This window comes from Seriola dumerili, unplaced genomic scaffold (assembly GCF_002260705.1).
Source record: "Seriola dumerili isolate Sdu_G_001 unplaced genomic scaffold, Sdu_1.0 BDQW01000432.1, whole genome shotgun sequence".
NCBI lineage: Eukaryota > Metazoa > Chordata > Actinopteri > Carangiformes > Carangidae > Seriola > Seriola dumerili.
Window position 1 is genome coordinate 6,501,802 of NW_019174687.1, and position 19,037 is coordinate 6,520,838.

General features: G+C 40.8%; 1 protein-coding gene and 2 non-coding genes across 3 annotated transcripts in view; 1 reads left to right on the forward strand and 2 right to left on the reverse strand.

Moving 5' to 3' along the window:
• The window catches only part of LOC111233859 (contactin-associated protein-like 4), a 97,597-nt gene that overhangs the window by 52,438 nt on the left and 26,122 nt on the right, over nucleotides 1-19,037 (forward strand). The window contains exons 6-13 of the mRNA XM_022761759.1: nucleotides 1,273-1,448; nucleotides 1,614-1,760; nucleotides 3,366-3,633; nucleotides 4,129-4,278; nucleotides 4,506-4,677; nucleotides 12,966-13,072; nucleotides 15,499-15,618; nucleotides 16,030-16,230. Coding sequence (XP_022617480.1) covers nucleotides 1,273-1,448; nucleotides 1,614-1,760; nucleotides 3,366-3,633; nucleotides 4,129-4,278; nucleotides 4,506-4,677; nucleotides 12,966-13,072; nucleotides 15,499-15,618; nucleotides 16,030-16,230 — 1,341 coding nt within the window. The remainder of the gene's footprint in view (nucleotides 1-1,272; nucleotides 1,449-1,613; nucleotides 1,761-3,365; nucleotides 3,634-4,128; nucleotides 4,279-4,505; nucleotides 4,678-12,965; nucleotides 13,073-15,498; nucleotides 15,619-16,029; nucleotides 16,231-19,037) is intronic.
• Nucleotides 5,895-5,978, reverse strand: trnal-caa. Its single transcript has one exon. It is a non-coding gene; the product is annotated as a tRNA-Leu (tRNA).
• Nucleotides 6,460-6,544, reverse strand: trnal-uaa. Its single transcript has one exon. It is a non-coding gene; the product is annotated as a tRNA-Leu (tRNA).

The window sequence follows — 19,037 nt, forward strand, 5'->3', positions numbered from 1 at the left end:
CTATTGATTTTTGGTGACCCCCATCTCAATTCATATAACAGTCATGCTCAAGGACTCGCTGACAGTAGCTTTTACACAGGGGACACAGTTGCTGTTTCATATTCCACACCACACTTTTTCCTCACATGGTCCAAAAAAATAAAACTGACTGCCTGCCCAGTCATAAACCTACATGTTTGATCATTGCTGCTTAAGAAAAGATTAATTTCTTCTCCTTGATGTCGTCAATACTGCTAAAAACTACAGAGGAAAATAAAGACAAACAGCAACAACGAAAGGGAATGAGAGAGAAAGAGAGAGAGAGCACTGCATATTAATATAAATTTTCTATTTGCCTTCCCACTGATCTCTAATATTGATTCCTTCTTTCTCTTCTCAGCCATTCACCAAGTAATCAAATCATCCATCCAATGAAACACACAATCAGAAAGTCCTCTCCGTCTCTTCTCCATCTCCAATAACATAATAACTATTCAATTAATCAGTGCTAATAAAGCGATCTTATGTGTTTTTAAGTCTTGCCATCCTTCCTCTCATATTGATTGCACTGTCTCTGTTCACTCGCCCAGAGTGTGATCAAATAACTCGTCACAATGATTGTGTTGACAGGACAGGCTTCCACTTCATCATGATGTGCACATCCTAACTGAGTTTCTTCGGATGAAGTTGTTTTTCTCACCCAAGCAGCAAATATATATGATCTCACAAAAACTGGCTGAAATATCAAAGATACATTTGTCCATCATCTTCCAAACTGTGTGTTTGTCTCTCTGAAGCTGGAATTGTCTCTCCCTGAAGAATATCTAATACATTTTTAATGACTGACTGTTTTCAGCTCTTTCTACAGTTCCTTCTCTCAGCAGAAGAACAAAGTTTTTTTTTTTTTTTTTGTCGGATGCAGAAATGTATCCACTAATTTGGACCTGCTGGTGCTCATCTATCATTAATGATGTCTCATTATGTTTCCGCTGCAGTTTTTCAGATTAGCCTTCATCACATATTTGACTTCAGTTCTCAAATTCAAATATGCAGACATCCAGTAGTCCCCTATGAGATGAGGAACGGTGACCTCAGTGTGATCCTCTCTGTGGGATGCTGAAAAAATTTAAGTATTCATAACAGTAAAGAGGCTTTTATTGGGCTGGTCTTCACTTCTCGCCGGGTCAGATAAAACAACGAAAAACAATCTTAATAGTGAGATCAGAAAATCCTGTTTTTATATCAGCTTCACCCCGCTGACTGCTCTCTCCTCCTCCACCTCTTCTGTTTCAGGTGGGACTTCATCCTTTGAGCCCCGGCGCCTTGCCTCGCTGGGCAGCCTGTTAGATGATCAGTATTGGCATCATGTAGTACTGGAGAGACACAGCTCTCACCTCAACCTCACTGTGGACAAACACACGGAGAGGGTTCAAATCCCTGCAGAGTTCAACCATTGGGACATCGAACAGGTGTTGTGAAACAGAATACAGATACATACTGCACAGTACTTTTTAAGGAATCCAAAGAATTATTAAAGTTTAAAACTACTGTAGCTACAGTACATTATAAACGTAGATATTGTTCTTATGTTATTGCATGAGCATGTAATCCTCTGTGTTATTGTGCCCATACAGCTGAGTGTAGGGGCAGTCCAGAGCCTCACTTCTCAGAAACCATTCATCTCAAAGAGGACCTTCCATGGCTGCCTGGAAAACCTGCTCTACAACAACCTCAACCTAATAGAACGAGCTAAACACAACGACCACCAAGTTACCCTTATGGTAAGTTCATTTAGCTAAACATGGGGTTGTGTAGGTTGTGTAGACAATGTAGGTGACAAAATGTTGGTGTTTACCCTGTGTGGACTCACAGTGGTACAGTATAGTAGCCTATGCTGAAATATTTACTGCGATGCAATGTCTGTCTGTCCAGCATGAATAGAGAAAAGCAGCTTTGTGTTTTTAAAGTTAAGCTTTCTCTAATGCTCTTGGCTGTTCGGCTTTTGTGTGAGAGAGTGCAGCATCAATCACTGGAGAAGGGCCGATGAAACCAAAATCTGCAAGTCCGTCTCAGAGTGTGGCTGTCGATAAAATTCTTTTCAAACAGTGACAAAATATTCTGTTCAGGGTTTTTTGGGGCTTTTTTTGTGACTTGTTTACTAACTACTAAACAATTATCCTTAACCAGTGCAATGCATAACCACAGAGCAGCATGTATACTGTAAATTTTATTGTTTACAATTCTCTTTGGTTTCTTCTGTTTTATTTAGCTTTGGGTTGTATTAGGCTTGTTTTATCAGTTTTTTTATTGGCCACTCCTGTAGGAATGCCCCTGTGTGTATGTGTTAGATTCCCCTTGGACCCACTGGAATTCAATCTTAGTGGTGAAATAGTGGCTTTACCACTCAGCCGCTGGCAGGTTAATAAAGGGCACAGGAGTGTAGACAGTTAGATTCTCACTAATACCTCCTCATCTTGGCCATTAGGACCTTCAGATGATTCTACATTCACAATGAGTGGAGCGAGCTCATCATGTAGAGGCTGTGAAGCGTTTCTGCAGGGAGTAATAAACGCTCTCTCATTACAGTAAAGATCCAGACAGCAGGAAAAAAAAAAAACATGAATTCTCAGTAAAGAGGTACACAGATTCACATGCATGACTGAAGATCTAATAGAGGCCATTTTGTAATGATGCTATGGCTCTTAAGGTTATGGTCCAGTTTAATACAGGGACTAAATGGTATTTCACGTGGCTCTGAAAGGGGAGGAATTAGTACAAAGAAAATAGATGTATATGGAGAAGGGTTGGTGTGTCGGTGTTGGAGTCTTATGGCTTTTCAGGGTTTTTAGGTAACTTTTTACTTTGTGTTGTGGGGTAGCACATCCCACTCCAACATGAATTATTGTACATCACTTTAACTGCACCACAAAGGGCTTTTAGATGATAGCAGGCTGATGTTCCCAGAAGAGAGCTGGGACTGTAATATATTACTGCTGCAGCTTTAGCAATGGGCCTGGAGTCATTACCACTACTCAAAACAATAGACTGTAACAGAGATGTCAAGATATAGCAGGTCTGGGCACATTGTCTGCTCTCCCTCTTTCATTTTCAGTCTTTATCTCTCTTACATCCAAGCTAGGTGACTTTGGTATTTTCAGTTTTCTTTCCTAATCTTATCTTAAGGTTTGCTGTTATCATTATGGTAATACTGATGTCCTCTTTAAGGAGACTTGCTGATGAGATCACTGCGACATGAGGTCGCACCGACACGCCCTCTGCAACTGATTAATATTCATGTTTCATGTTGTTTTATCTCTCTAATAATCATTTTCCTGTCTCACTTCCCCTCTTTCTCTCTCTCTCCACTCTGCATCTCTCCGTCTCAGGGCAACGTGACCTTTTCTTGTGCTGAGCCAGTTTCCGTCGCAGTGACGTTCCCCGGCCCCCAGAGCTTCCTCCAGTTGCCGGGTGCGACGGCATCCTCTTCAGGGGACTTGTCTGTTGGATTACAATTCAGGACGTGGAACAAGGCGGGGCTTCTGCTCACATTTGACCTCCCTCAGCAAGGGGGAGTCGTATGGCTGTACCTGAGTGAAGCCATGCTCCGGCTACAGATCCACAAGGCTGGCAGGGCACTGCTGGAGCTAAGTGCAGGTAAGGTAGCAACACCCAGAACCTTAATCCATCATCCCTGTAACCATTAGCAGTTGAATTAGTGATTACTCTAATGGTGTATTGCTGTTTCAAGCCTTATGAGAGGTATACCCCATAGTTTCATGTTAACCTTAAAATTAATGAAGCCAGTGACACAGAGGATGCAGGAGGTAGATGCTTTGTCTGGGCAAATTATTTTTTGGTCTTGCCTCATAATATTCTTCTAAATAGTGTTTCATTGTGAGAAAGACATGATTTACAAGCTGTTTCCAAATAGCAACATGATGCCTGTGTGGCAGGCTGTGGAGTGATCGGATATCTAATTTGGTCATTACTACATGAATGCCCATGCTTGCCCTTTCCTCCTTGGAACAAAAATGCTCTTATAACATCTGCTGCAGGTCTTAATGGCTCCATGTGCAGCCATGAACACCTGAGAAAAAAAAACAAATCTAATTCCCCGCTGTGTGTATTAATGAGGTTTTGGTTTCCCAGGTTCTGCTCTGAATGATGGTCAGTGGCATTCAGTGGAGCTGAACTCCAGAGAAGGACGTCTGACCATCGCTGTGGATAAAGAGGAAGGAGGCTCCGCTCACGCCAGCCCCTCGTTTCCTGTCACCGTTGAAAGTCACCTCTTCTTTGGTGGTAAGTGTAAAACAGGTCAGCTATATCTTTGTGAACAATTCAAATCTGCCACGCGTCAAACAGCCAAATGGAAGCTGCTCAACACTAGACTGAGTATAGCATATTTCTCAGCCAGAATATTTACAGTAAATGTCCCAGTTTATCATTAAATATTCATCAGTATCAGCAAGCAGTTGTCATGTGCGCTCCATCCAACTAACTGTCTAACTCCTCTCTCTTCTGTTCAGGTTGTCCTGCTGAAGACGACAGTCAGGAATGCCGAAACCCTTTTAACGTCTTCCAGGGCTGCATGCGTCTCTTAACCCTGGACAACAGAAACGTGGACCTGATCATGGTGCAGCAAAAGCAGCTGGGAAATTACAGCAACCTGCAGGTTGACATGTGTGGAATTATCGACAGGTCAGTTTCCAAAAAACAGTTCAATAATATTCAGTGTGTTAAGGCACATTTTTGTTACTTTTCTATTACAGCTGATATGAGCTTTCCCTCATGTTCTGCACAGCCTGAGCTTTTTCACATCAGTTTAGTTTCCATGATGAGTACATTCACTCTTGGAGGTGACAGAAATGATAAATGGCTTACTTCGACACAGGAATTATTGACCCGTTTCAAACCATGTTGACCTCCGAGGGAAGCCAGTGTTTCCTCTAGGATTTTTTTCAGCAGTGGGGGGCATGCTCTCGGGGGGGTAGAGTCAGTGGCAAAGTTTGCACCCAGGCTCATCTCTCTCTCCTGCACCTTCACCCAGCTCTCCCGCTGCTGTGCTCTGCTCTCCTCCACTTTGTTTAACAACTCCTCCATGTCTAATGTTACTTGTCTAATAAGATTACATTAAAAGTGTGAGTAACGTAACGCTAACAGCGTTATATAGTTTACACTCACATCACATCTGATTACAAGTGTGAACATTAAAATACTATTTTTTACCTAACCATCATCATTTACGAGTCAGTAAAAGGCTTATGACAGGCTACCTGACTAGCGTCTTCTTCATCTGTTGTCTTTCTCTTCTTAGAGAAGTATCTGAACAAGCTCGTCTGAAAATGCAGTCAGCAGTTAATACATAATGACGTGTAGATATTAGCTTAATGCTATCAATTAGTTTACCCAAGTTAGCGTCACTGAGTTGGCTAATAAGTCTACCTTTTCTCCAGTAATTCGCTGCCTTATTCCTCACGACTAAACTTCTCTGACTCTGACCTGGTGCCTGACGTGACGTCACTTTCAAGGCCGCGCTCTCGCGAGTAATTAACTCCAATAGGATCCCCCAACCACCCCACTCTTTCCCTCCCCTCTCCTCCCCTCCCCCCGCTGTTGCGCTCATCATCACACAGGCTGTGCTGTGAAGGGGGAGAAATGTGGCGGTGGTGGATTTGCGACAATAAAAAAAAAGAAAAAAAAGAAATTTGAAGGCGTGGCGGCTATGGTTTAGCAGTGGCGGGCCGCCACTGCTAAATGAATGTAGAGGAAACACTGGAAGCAACAAGCAGTCACAAAGGTTCCAGGTGAAACTGTTTTATTAGGATAAATGAATTTTTCTCTGCTGTTTGCTGGTCACCAGGCAAAGATAATGTGCCTCTGTTCTTAAGTATTTAACCCCCAATTAAGAAATCTCCTACCAGGAGTGGGATTTGAACCCACGAGGACTTTGTGTCCATTGCATCTTGAGTGCAACGCCTTAACCACTCGGCCATCCTGGTGACATAAGCAAACAGGTCAAAAAACATCTTTTTGCAGATAAAGAGGAAACAGCTGAGTCCCTGAAACTACAAGTCAATATTTGATTGGATTTTAGGCTCAATGTCTAAACTACAGAGTAAGCAAGTGAAAGCCTTCATTAGAAAAGTATGAGGAAGAGTGAGATCTGACACCATGACAAACACCTCAACCACTCAGCCATCCCTGTGACTGCAGTTTTTAGCTTTCATTGGTAAAGAAAAATATGACTGCGGTCTCTCTTATATGTCAGTTAACACAGTTGTCTTTGCATGTTGATTTTAAAAAACAAATAATTTGCCTTTATTGCTGATATTTTTCTTGAGATGCATATGGCATTGTTGCTGCTTTGCTAGTACCTCTGATGTAGCTCTCATATAATATATTGTGATAAGTTAATGCATTAAATATATATATATATAATACATATAACAAAAGTGATTGTCCCAGTAATTGAAAACCATCTACCAGGAGTGGGGTTCGAACCCACGAGGACTTCTGCGTCCATTGCATCTTAAGTGCAACGCCTTAACCACTCGGCCACCCTGGTGACATAAATCAATAAAAAAAACAACTTTTTGATGATAAAGATGGAATAACTGTTAGAACCTGAAATTACAAGTTAATATTTGATTGGATTTTAGTCTCAGTGTCTAAAATACAGAGTAAGCAAGTGAAAGCCTTCAATAGAAAAATTACTGGGAGTGAGATCTGACACCATGAGGACATTTGTCCATTGGTCCTTAAGACAAATGCCTCCATTCATAGGGTATGACGGGTCAGTGAATGGTTTAATTAGAATGAAAATGAAGTTAATTATATGCAATGATGTTCACAATCTCCAGATCTAAACCTAGTTGAACACAAGTTGGAGATTTTGGACCGACGTGTTAGATAGCGCTCTCCAACACCAACTTAGGGAACGTTCATCCTCCAGTAGAGTTCAGCAACTTATACAAGGAGCATTGAAGCTGCTCTGGCAGCACATGGTGGCACAACATCTTACCATGAAAGTTTGAGTTGTTTTTTCTTTAATTTCTCTTTTAGCAGAATTTTTTAAAGCAACATTTTTGTAGATCATTTTTCTTCCCTTCTCTCTTTGCTGGCAGAGTAGTTTAAAAGTGAGCTGAAGGACACACACTGACTGATACACACAAAGAATCATAAGATATTGTATCTATTATTTCACATTATCACAGTATCTCCTCTGGGAAATACAGAATTATTGTTCAGTGGAGACCAGTGGTGTGACAATTGTATTCTTGCTGATTTCTGTTCCGCTTGGACTTCTGCTCTGTTCCTACTAGAACCCACCAGTCATGAACAACTTGCAAGATGGCCAAAAGTGTGTGGACAAAAGGCTGGAAGTCAGGTTATAGAGTTTTTTAGAGGCTTTGATCGGCACCTAGATCCATATATCAGTATTAATGCAAATATAAAGAATGTCAAGTTATAATGTCAGTTATGTAAATGTCATTTCAGTCATCTCGGAGGGAGAGATAAAGATATGTTGGTGGAAAGGTGGGCTGGCGGCCTTTAATTATGCAAATATCATAGCACTAACATCGACAGGAATACAACTGTATAACATAGAGAGAGAAACAAAAAACATTTTCAACCTATAAAACAGAAGACAGGAACACAAGAGGCAAACATTGTGTTTGTGTCTATCTGATGTTTGTGTCCAATGACATGAGATGCAGAAAAGATGTGCTTCTTCTCCCATTGTAGAAACAATCACAAGTAAGACATTCATGTAAATTTTTAATGGTCAATGTGATCATCAGCTTTGAAGTTGATCTATTTACAAGTTCAGCAGATACAGAGTAATTTTGACTCACGTTTGTGTGTGTGTCCATCTGATAAATGCAGGTCCAACATTCACTCTCCTTTTAGCTCAGTGTTTTGGTCTCCACCAGCTCTTGAGGGAAATATCTGGCTCGTCAGCTGCTTAATGCTCCGCTATGTTCACCAGCTAGTCTCTAACGTTGTGTGTCTACGGTGTGCGGCTGAGCAGGTGGTGTGCAGTAGATTTGCTGTTGTTTTTCACTGCCTGCTGTGGCTGGAAATGAGGCTGATGACAGCAGTGAGAGTGAAACAAATCAGTAAAGAAACAGTAAAACCGAAAGTCGCTGTAAAGCTCTGTAGAGCTTAAATACAAGTAGCCGTGTGACCAATTGTTAATATAAAGATATTGATTATGTCTTCTATGATTTTTTTAACTTATGATTAGATTTTAAATACTATCTAATGTAATTGGCACTTGTGTTTCAGCAAAATTCATGTAAGTCAAAGAGTGAACAGAGAGCTGAACTGAAATGAATTGATGTGTAGAGCGAGTTTAGACCTCATGATAAATATTTTTGGTGTAAATCATGGATGGTAAGATGATAAATGACAGTCAGTGACAGCGCAGGATCAGAGCGATAACTTCAAGCTCAGGAGATGAGCGAGGCAGAGGGAGGAGGGAGGGAGAGAGAGCAGTCACAGCAAATAGCAGCACAATTAATGAGACAATTACAACAATTATACACTCGCCTCTAGGGCATAGCACACACACAGTCACACACACACACGCACACACACACACACAGTATGTTGTGTGTAAACATTAGCATAAACACCAATATTGAACCGACCACATATCTTTGGTAGATAAAGAGAATCTGCTCCAGTGATTTTAATTAAAATGTCTCCCTTTCTCTGCATTCATTAGATTATTAAATCAGTACAATGCAGTTCTTGCACGGATCTGACTGATCACTGAAACAAACCTACAAAAAAAAATCCTGTTTTCCAGTAAAGACGAAAAAAAAAAAAAATCTACCCCATATTCTCCGAGTGTAATCCTGCTGATTGAATTTTGGTCCCATGAGATGTAAAGTCAGGTGGAAAATGGACTCACGACACGGCTTCTATTTGTGGCAGTGCTTCAGACCAGGTTATTATATCTGCAGTGGTGTGTATGGGTGTGTTTGGGTGTGTTGCTGGTACCAAAGAGTATAATTATCCAACGCAAACACACATTAACAGCACCTATGGAACAAGGAGCCTCTTTACTATATAATCGGATCAACACCTTGTTTTATACCAAACCTGCCTGATTATTTTCAGTTCATGTAAAATGCTAGATTAACACACACACATCAGAAAATCAGTGTTAAAATGTGAGTCGGGGTGTGTGTTTTTTGTGTTTCACTGCCATCAACATGACTACCGTAAGCTGTTTTAAATTTCTGAGCGTGCACACCAGGTTTTTATTGACTGTCAACAAACGCATGGAGCACAGCGGAGATAGGAGGAGGCTTCTCTGCATGGCTGTACGTACTGGGATCAATGTGGTCTGTGAGGACTGAAGTTAAAAGTGCTGTCAGGCTAAATTGGCTCACATGGCGCTGCAGGATAGCGAGCTGATGGACCCTGACTCAGTGTTTAAAGTGCTGCTCTGTGAGGGCCTCAGGGCTGAGTGTGTGTCTGTGTTTCTGTGTCTGACATTTCAGTGGAGTTGTGGTGTAGATGAGGCTGTATTGCAGTTTGAGTGTGGACTTAACTAGTTATCAGTCTGTGACACTGTTGTTGTTTTGGTTCTGTGAAAGAAACTGGTTTCAATGATCTGTTTTTATGAAATACAGTTGTTTTCAAAACTTTGGGCACCACTGGGCAATTACATATTTTATTGATTTTTGAAATGAATAGAAGTAAAAAATGACTCTCCAGCAAACAGATATTAAAAATGAGCCTTTCTTCAAATACAAATGTGCAGTTACTTTGTTTCATTAACTTTACTGGGGTTGGAAATATTCTGCTTTTGAATTGTGTATCAGCTCAGGAAACATTTCACAAATACAAAAGAAGAATGGATTCCACTAAATATCAGCAGGTTGTGGATACAAATGTCCTGCAGTTGGTCAAGAAAGTGAAAATGAAAAGAGGCTGGCTTGTACAACAGGACAGTGATCCGAAGCAGAGCTCAAAATCCACCATGAACCACTCCAAGAAACATAAGCTGAAGCTTTTGGCTCCCCTGACTGCAAGGTAGATCTTGATTTTGTGTGTCCAAGACAGCGTAAAAATATTTCTGATTTTGAAGTTATCTTTAGGGATCCTTAGGCGAAAATTCCTCAGTGAAGAATAAAAAGACTTTTAGCTGCTATAAAGTGTTTGTCAGCTGCGATATCTGCCAAAGGAGGGTTTGGGGAGTTAGGTACTGACTTAGTAGGGTGCCCAAATTTTTGCACATGCTGAAATTACCATTTAATTTTTTTCTAGTTTTTAAATTCATGAAATAAAAAGCAAGAATGCATTAACAGCTGAAGAAAGTAATCTCATCGGAGGTACCCAAAATGTTGTATACACCTGCATGTGTGGGTCGGACATGTGTGTATTTGTTTGGTGTGTGCAGACTGGGGGGGGGGGGCAGGGGTTAGGGTTTTTGTTTCTTGTCTTCTTTTTCTGTGGGGTGTTTCATTAAATTAGGCTAGAAGTCAAGTCTCCTCCTCCTTCTTCATCTTAAAAATGCATCTTCTTCTTCATCATCGTCATCATCAGCATCGTAATCATGGCTCTTCAAAGAAATGAACGCCGCTCCAAGAATCAAAACCCACATTGTACACACACTAAAATATAAGTCAGCAGAATAAAGTGATACTCTGGGTTAATATTGTAAAATTAATGTGAATGCTAATTCACTGACTTTAGATTAAAGCAGTATAGAGATAAATGGAGGTAAAAATCAGCCTGTAGCAGGCTGACAGGCTGCTGACTCAGGGCTTTTATCTAAATAAAAGGGAGGCTGCAGATTCTGTACAGTCATCTGTTTTCTACTCAATATTCCTGCCTGGGTTTGAGCAAACACACACTCACACACTGTCACATACGTTTATATTTAGTATTCAAAACTTGCATCTCTTAATATTACGATATATACAGAATCGTCAAGGCTCCCGCCCCACAAACTACCAACACACAAAGTCATTCACAAAGACAGACCTGAGAGCTGATGAGATGGGACTGGAGAAAAGTGGTTATCATTGTGTATGTGTGTGTGTGTGTGTGTGTGTGTGTGTGTGTGTGTGTGTGTGTGTGTGAGTGTGAGTGTGAGAGAGAGAGTTAAACCTTGTTGTAGGAATCAGTCGGGCCTGCTGGAACAAATGGAGGCAATCCATGTGAATAAAAATAGCTAAGCCAAATGCAACAGGGTGAGGCCAAGACAGGATAAATATAAAACACACTGCTTACAAAGTTATACTACAATACAAAGCTACTATTGCCCACAAGTCAACAAAACTGCACAGAGAGCAAATGACAAAGTGGCATTAATGTAACATTCAGACAGGCACCATGCTTCCTCATGTAGAAATACAAAGACCTATTATCTGCTTTTGTTTGGTTCTCCCACCCCTGTTTAGTAGAGTGAGGTCTTTATCATTTCAGTGACAGTGTACACCACAGGCTCAGCTATGTTTAATCAGGTAAACTAACACAACCTGGAGAAAAGTCTCATTACACTGGGTAAGATATAAGCCTAGAATGTTAACTGTGTTTTATCATCTCAGAATCGGCCTGAGATTAATCAAGAGCCCAACAACCAAACAACTGAAGCGACACTTTAAAGAGTAACTTGGCCGCGTCTCACAATCCGGCTGACCCTGCTAACTAGTGGTGACATCGTGTGTTTTTCATCACTCAGCTGTGATGTATGGTGGCACAGCTGGATGTGGTCATAACTAAGCAGACAACACCTTAGGAAAAAGTGTATGTAACAAATAGTGATGCTCAAAAGGTGAAAGTAAAAGTAAAGGGAAGGTAAAATTAGTTGATGTAAAAGGTCGCGTTCCTTATTTGACACCACAAGGATTTAAAATGAGTTCAGTCATGACGTGTCTAATGATGAAACATGTCTGAAACACGTCTGATGTATGGGCACACATGGTGTAAAAATGGATGAAGAAGAAAAGACCTTGATGGATTTATGGATGGATGATCCTGCTAAAGCTTGACAGTGTGTGACAGATGTTTGGAGAAGTTCAAGCACAGAAAATGTTACAAGAGAGCAGCTGAACCGTGGAGTGATATACTCCGGAGGAGTTTATTTTTATCCAGTCAAACTCTAAGGCAGGTATTTTCTAAATCACAGCTGTCCTGATACATTTATCAAGGTGTTTTAACAAGGTTTAGCTTAGATTTGTGCTCTGCAATGGTGCTCAGGCCACACAGAATGCATGATAACAAAGTTTTTAATCTTTTGCAGAAAGGGTGCAGTGGTTTTCCAGTCAATGTTTAGAAAGTTTTTTCTTTTTCAGTTCAACAACCTCCCACAACAACATGTTGCCAAAATGGAAAATATGACCTCCAGATGTTAAAAATGAAATACTCTCTGCGTCCAGTAGTTACATTATCTCGGATCCTCCTACACACACATTTGGCCATAAAATGAATATTATGCGTAATATAAAATGCTTTCTGTCCCTTTTAATGAAAATAGCTTTATGTAACAGACAAAATCTGAAATGTATCCACTGAGTGTGTTCACTCATTGTAAGATAAATGACTCAACTGAAATATAGAAATATTCTTCAGCTGCTTTTGAAACAAACCAAAAAAGTGGACTTTTCTTGACAATAAGTGATTAGGGGTGGTTTTTGGCATCGACTGCTTTTGTCCTTGATGACAGATTTTTGGCAGCAAAACCTGGTGAATTGTTCCCAAATATTCAGGCTGCCAAAACAAACATTGATTTTCTTTTGTAAATCTGCTGTCTCAGTATACAGTATAGAGAAGAATGTTGTAATACATTTCTCTGTATTTTTTTTCTTGACGGCAGAAATGAAACCTTCAAGTTCCTCCCACACACGAGTCCATCAGTTGGGGACTGAAATAAAATTCTTGGGAAACTTTACGATGAACTATGGAGACTATTTCTCTCTCTCTCTCTCTCTCTCTCTCTCTCTCTCTCTCTCTCTCTCTCTCAGGTGTTCTCCCAGTCGTTGTGAACATGGCGGCCTCTGCAGTCAGTCCTGGACCGTCTTCCACTGTAACTGCTCTGACAGCGGCTACAGCGGAGCCACCTGCCACAGCTGTAAGTCACCTGTCAGACAAACATGGCTCTTGGACAAAAGGGCCGGATTAACCTGCTATCGAGCTGGAGCATTTGACACCCCGGGTTCCTCCTGATCTCTTTTCATTGTGTACTGTACTTTAATCTGTTACCTTTAGGAATTAATCCGGTAGAGAGCACACTAGTACTTTGCAGGATTGTTACGCCTCCGCACCGGCGATAGCCGGGGCTGGAGGCATTATGTTACCGGGTTGTCCATCTGTCTCGTGAATACGATATCTCACTAACATTCAAATTTGGCGCAAACATCCACTTGGACTCAAGGATGAGCTGATTAGAACTTGGTGGTCAAAGGTCAAAGGTCAAGGTCACTCTGACCTCTCAAAACATGTTTTTTGCGATAACTAGCTAATTCCTTTGCTAGGTATGACACAGTTTAACACAAATGTCAAATAAGATGATGAAGTGATGATGTTTTTCATCCAAATGGTCAAAGGTCAACTTCATTCTGACATCATAATGTTCTGCAAAGATAATGACCATATTTCCTGCAACTTGACTGGTTGGTAAAGGCGAACAACCACAAGGTGGTAATACTAGTTGTGTGTCAGTTACTGAACAGACCTTTATTTAGGAATGAGCACCATGTAAACATAATAATATCAACTTAATTATAACAAAAGTGATAAGATTAAAACTGACAAAGCCACAAGATTACCTAGTAATACAGAGCTCGCTTTGATGGTCTTTATATTGTAGTTTATTCAGGAGTGCACACTCTACTCTGGCAAATCTATTACTACTACTATTATTATGGTGTGGTTATGCTTAGGTGACAAAAGCTCTTTGATTTAGACAATGTTAGGGTTTTGGTTAAATATTAATGAATAAAACTTGTTTTGTCTCATGCTTTAAATCACTTTTATTCAGTATTTAACCAAGACCATGATCTTCCCCTAACCTTAACCAAGTGCTCTGAGAATCTAAACATAACCATGAAAAAAGTTTAATCTTGCTTTAGTTCCTCATTATGTGTATATAAAAAGATAATCACGGTGGCAATACATTTCTCCCAAGATATATTTTCAGTTGAAATGACTCGTATGTTGCATGGAGATAGGATTAGAAACAGAGAGAGAGAGTGAGAGAGCAATGACAGATAAAATGGAAAAATTAGAATCAATGGAGAGGTAAAATGTGAGAAAGAGCAACAGCAGCAGATAATGAATTTCCTTTTACACACAATAACTGGATTTTAGCACAGAGGCAAACTGAAGAGAAAATAAAATAACAGAAATAGAGCACTCAGTGAGACAGCACAGAGATTAAAAATGAATGAATAAAAACAGCCTGGGGAGTACTATTAATGTTACTAGTTTTAATGTACACGTCAGTTCTCTCTATCATTCATGTGAAGGGTTCTTAAGTTGACTCTTAAAGGCAGCTGCTCCATTTACAGCTCGACCTTCAAGACCAAGAAAACCTGTTATTCTCAGGGTGGCAATCACAGATGCATTTAACAGCAATATTGCTCAGTAATTACAGCTGTACTGGGTTTTTCCCCCTTTAGCGTAGGAGCAGCAAAGTGTGAGTTTTGTCAGAACAAAAAAAGTATTTCTTGGTTTTTGTTTCGGCTGCAGCCTGGGGACATTTTTTAAATAAAGCGACCTCTTTGCAAGCTTCATGTGATGCCTGCATAATATTCTTTGCCCACTGCAGAGTACCTCTAAAACCTGTTTGTGTGTGAGTGTTTTGATGGAGGTTAATGAGTCTGTAGCTGTGACTAAATTTCCAAATACAGAATGAACAAATAAAACTGCAGAGGTAAGGTGAGCTCATTGGTGGGATTTACTGGTTCTGTGCCGATTCCCTTTGAGCCAAACACCTCAAGACCAAAAGTGGAGAGTTTCCCACACACCTCACCTCTGCTCTCATTTTTTATTGCTGACGTTTCTGTGAAAACCTTTTTCTAAATACACTGAGGCAATGTGATGAATAAAAGGCCTTTGGCTGTGGAGAAGAAGCGAGATAAACAGGTGAGCAGAGTGTGGGAACCTTTAGATATGGATTTGACTTGAAGGGCTCGATTATGTGGCTGCAGAGGAAGAACAGGTGTGTGTGTGTGACTGGAGGAGGAGGAAGAGGAAGACTTGTGGAGATAGAGAGGAAGAGGCGGGGCTGATAAAGGTTTTATTTATTGAGTCATTGACTTCCCATCAGTCATTACTGTCCTCTCCAGCTGGACTGATCTTGACTTCATGGGACGCTGCTGCAGAAATAAAACGCTTCATGCTGGTTATGATTCAGTGGTGATACATACGTATGAAGAAGCACCCATAATCCTCCACGGGGTGTGATCTCCATCCCCTCACAGCTCCTGTGTGCCAGCAGATGTGCTGATGTTGATGTGATTCATGTTGAAGCTGATCGCATTATTTTCCTCCCAGCTGTGTATGAACAGTCCTGTGAGGCGTACAAACACAACGGCAACTCCTCGGGACATTTTTACATCGACGTGGACGGCAGCGGACCAATCAAACCACAGCTGGTCTACTGCAACATGACAGGTGACTCACACACACACACACACACACACACACACATTCACTCCCCTTCATCCTCCCAACATCACTCAGCGTTTCACATGACGTAACATTTACATAATTGTAAATGATGATGTCATCTTCTTTCTGTGACCCACTTCATCTTTCATCCTCCTTTCCCTACAAGGCTCCGTTTCTGTTCCCATCTTTACCTCAGTCTCTCTTTTTCCTCCATTCATCTCTTTCTCTGTCCATATTTCTTCCATCTTTTTAATAAAAAAAAATCAACAAGAAATAGAGAGAGAACAGAAAAGTTCAAGTTCAAAATGAAAAAATGAAAAGGGGAAGAACAAGAGAAACCTTCCCTTCCCTTTTACCACACAGTGTCATTAGCAGCATAGCAATGGTTGTGTTTCCTTGTGTCTGCCTCTCCAGAGGAGAACACGTGGATGGTGATCCAGCACAACAACACAGACCTGACCAGAGTCCGACCGTCTCCTGGTGTGAACCAGCATTCGGTTCACTTTGACTACTTGACTAAAGAGGAGCAGCTGTTGGCTGCTATTAGCCAATCAGATCACTGTGAACAGGAACTGTCCTACCACTGCAGGAAGTCCCGCCTCCTCAACACTCCAGGTAAAGCCTTTTTTCCTTTCATACAATGGTGACGTTACGGTGCAGATTCCAGTGTTGAATGACTGAGATTTATAACAGAAAGGCTGTGTCAGACCGTTGAAAGACTGCTGTGAACCATGGTCTTGTGTATCCTCACTCATAAGAGCTATGGGACGACCTTCAAGATGGAGGACTGGGGATTGAGGATTGAGGATCAATCAAATACGGAAACTGGGATGTACCCACTCCTACTAGATCAGATTATCAGTTAGCTTTAAGATAGTCAAGTATGTGTTCATGTTTTTATTTATTTATTTATCTTTGTCTTTGAAGGGCTTGATTCACTGAAGTCATAAACACTGAATCACACTCGCCTTTGAATCCAATTTAACAGGAGCGAGCTATGAGCCATACATCATTTTGTACAAAACCAAAAGCTCTGGAGAAAACAATTTAACTCCCTTGAGCTCCGCACATTTTTCCCGCTCTACCAGACAAAACAAAATAATTGTTACGCTCATTGCTGCACACTTAATCAGGTTCCAAGGATTTTCTTCCCATTTACCAGCGAGTCAGACAAATGGACTGTGTACGATTTGTATAAATGTCTCCTCCTTTTAGACTCAGCATTGAGGCCAATTAGTTTGTCTGGATTTTGTTCTTTGTTTTTCCTCAAATGCTTTTTCATGGTCTTACAAGTCATTAATTGACCCTAACGCTGTGACTGAGAATCAGTTAAACCACCAAAAGTGTGTAGACATGCATTTTTCTTATGGCAAACACTGCCTGTGAGAAAGTGGTTAGGAAATGATTTATGACCACCATTATACAAACAGCGTTTCAACATTTATCTTGAATTTTTTTTTTTGCATTCAAGCAGCATACAGGGTTCTAATTTTACAACTTTAGAGAAAACTGCTGCAGGGCACTGGGATAATCTTTTGATATTAATGTCTTCTGTTCAGCCTCTTTCTGGTTGCAGCCAGTTTGCAGTAAAACAAGGCTGGAACCATTAAGGGCAGATGGATTAAGGAAAGAATATAGAGATGCTCCGATAGCGTTTTTGATACTTGTGTATCGGCTGAGTACTGATCCGATAACATTACATATAAAAAAATAACAGCTCAATATTACTAACCCTGTATGGATGTGGTATGATTTCTGTCATTCCTTTATGGTGTGACTCTGGTTAAACCCTTTGTAAAACATGGACACACGAATGCCTTCTCTTTTATTATCTAATATGACTGTCATTCATAAAGAAATAAGTCTTGATATAAATATCACTTCCTACCCTGTTTGTCCTAAAACTTGTGCCACCACTTGAAATTGGAGCCTTGCACACTGTGCATGTTGCCCTTTTACTAGTGGGACTTTCCACTTGAACATGTTGCCGAAACTGCCAGTTTATTTATTTTATATTGAAATTAAGTCCAAGAATTCATAAAGAACTCACATTGTGACACAGTGGTTCAATGTTTAACTCCTATTATGACTGATAGTGTCTAGATGGAACCATCTTTATCCTCTGTCGCCAGGGAAACCAGGGTCTTATAGATAAGGAGGCAGGGAAAAGCATAACTCAGAGAGAACTGCCCAAATCCAGTTCTAGACAAGGATGAGTGAAGAGAGGCAAAGGGCACGACACATGTAACATACGGTAAGAACATGTGACAGTGACCGGGTTAAAGGGGCCGACAGCGTCGTCACACACATAGGTTTAGACTGTAGCTTAGCCTCATTTGGGTAAGCTACAGAATAGTGTTGTAACCATGTGCTACCTAGGAATATATACAGACCAGACAGCTTCAGAAAGATTCACAACTCGATTCACATGCTGGCTTTGTACTGCTCATCATTTTCACCCTTGTTGTCAAGTTTACAGTAAATACTTCTGCCTGAGACATCTGAACTCCTGGGGATCGTCTTCTTCTCCAGCTCACAAGATTTCCACAACACTTGGCATTCAGTTTGTGGTTTTAGAGTGGCTTACTGTAAAGTGTTTTAGGAGACAGCACATCAGCAGACACGAACACGGCTGAAGATCGTCGTTGGAGAGGGTGTACACATCACAGAGAACCTCACCTGAGCTCCTCACACCCAGCACATGCTAAAAAAATCCAGACATGGGCTCTGCTTCCTCTGACAGCTTCACTAATTCAAGGTCTCAGCTTCCATCCTGAAGACCTTAGACAGTCCTGACAGGCAGCATGACAGGCGCCCTGCAGAGATCGGCTGAATACACCACCAGAACAGCCCCCCTGCAGGACAACCTACAGCAGGAGGGTGAAGATGAGAGCCCAGAACATCATGAGAGACACTACACTCCCCAACAGTAGACTCTTAAGACTGTGGAGGTCAGGGGGACACCTCTGCTGTCACATGACCTAAACCGAAAGACCAGATCCTCAACACACACTCTCCACTTTAACAAACTTCCACACACACATGTGAACATGTCTAAAACATCCACATCCTGTTTGTTTGATTCTGCCACTTTCACACTCTAACTGTAAATACTGGTAGATTTATGTTTTTATGTATGTGTATAAAGTTCTACACATCTATACAATCTATATTATATGTTTATATAGATTTGTATTTATACATAAAGTTTTATGTAGTTATATAGCTATTTTAGTTTTATTGAGTTTAGTTCATTTTATCTTCTGACTATTATATTGCTTTGATTCACTGCTTATTTTACTCTGTATCTTTGTGCATGTGACAAATGAAGAACCTTGTACCTTGGCTGCATTGGTGCAAAAGATTCAGTCTGTACAGTATTTTAGGATTTATTATAGGGGTGCTGTGTTCCAGTAAAACAC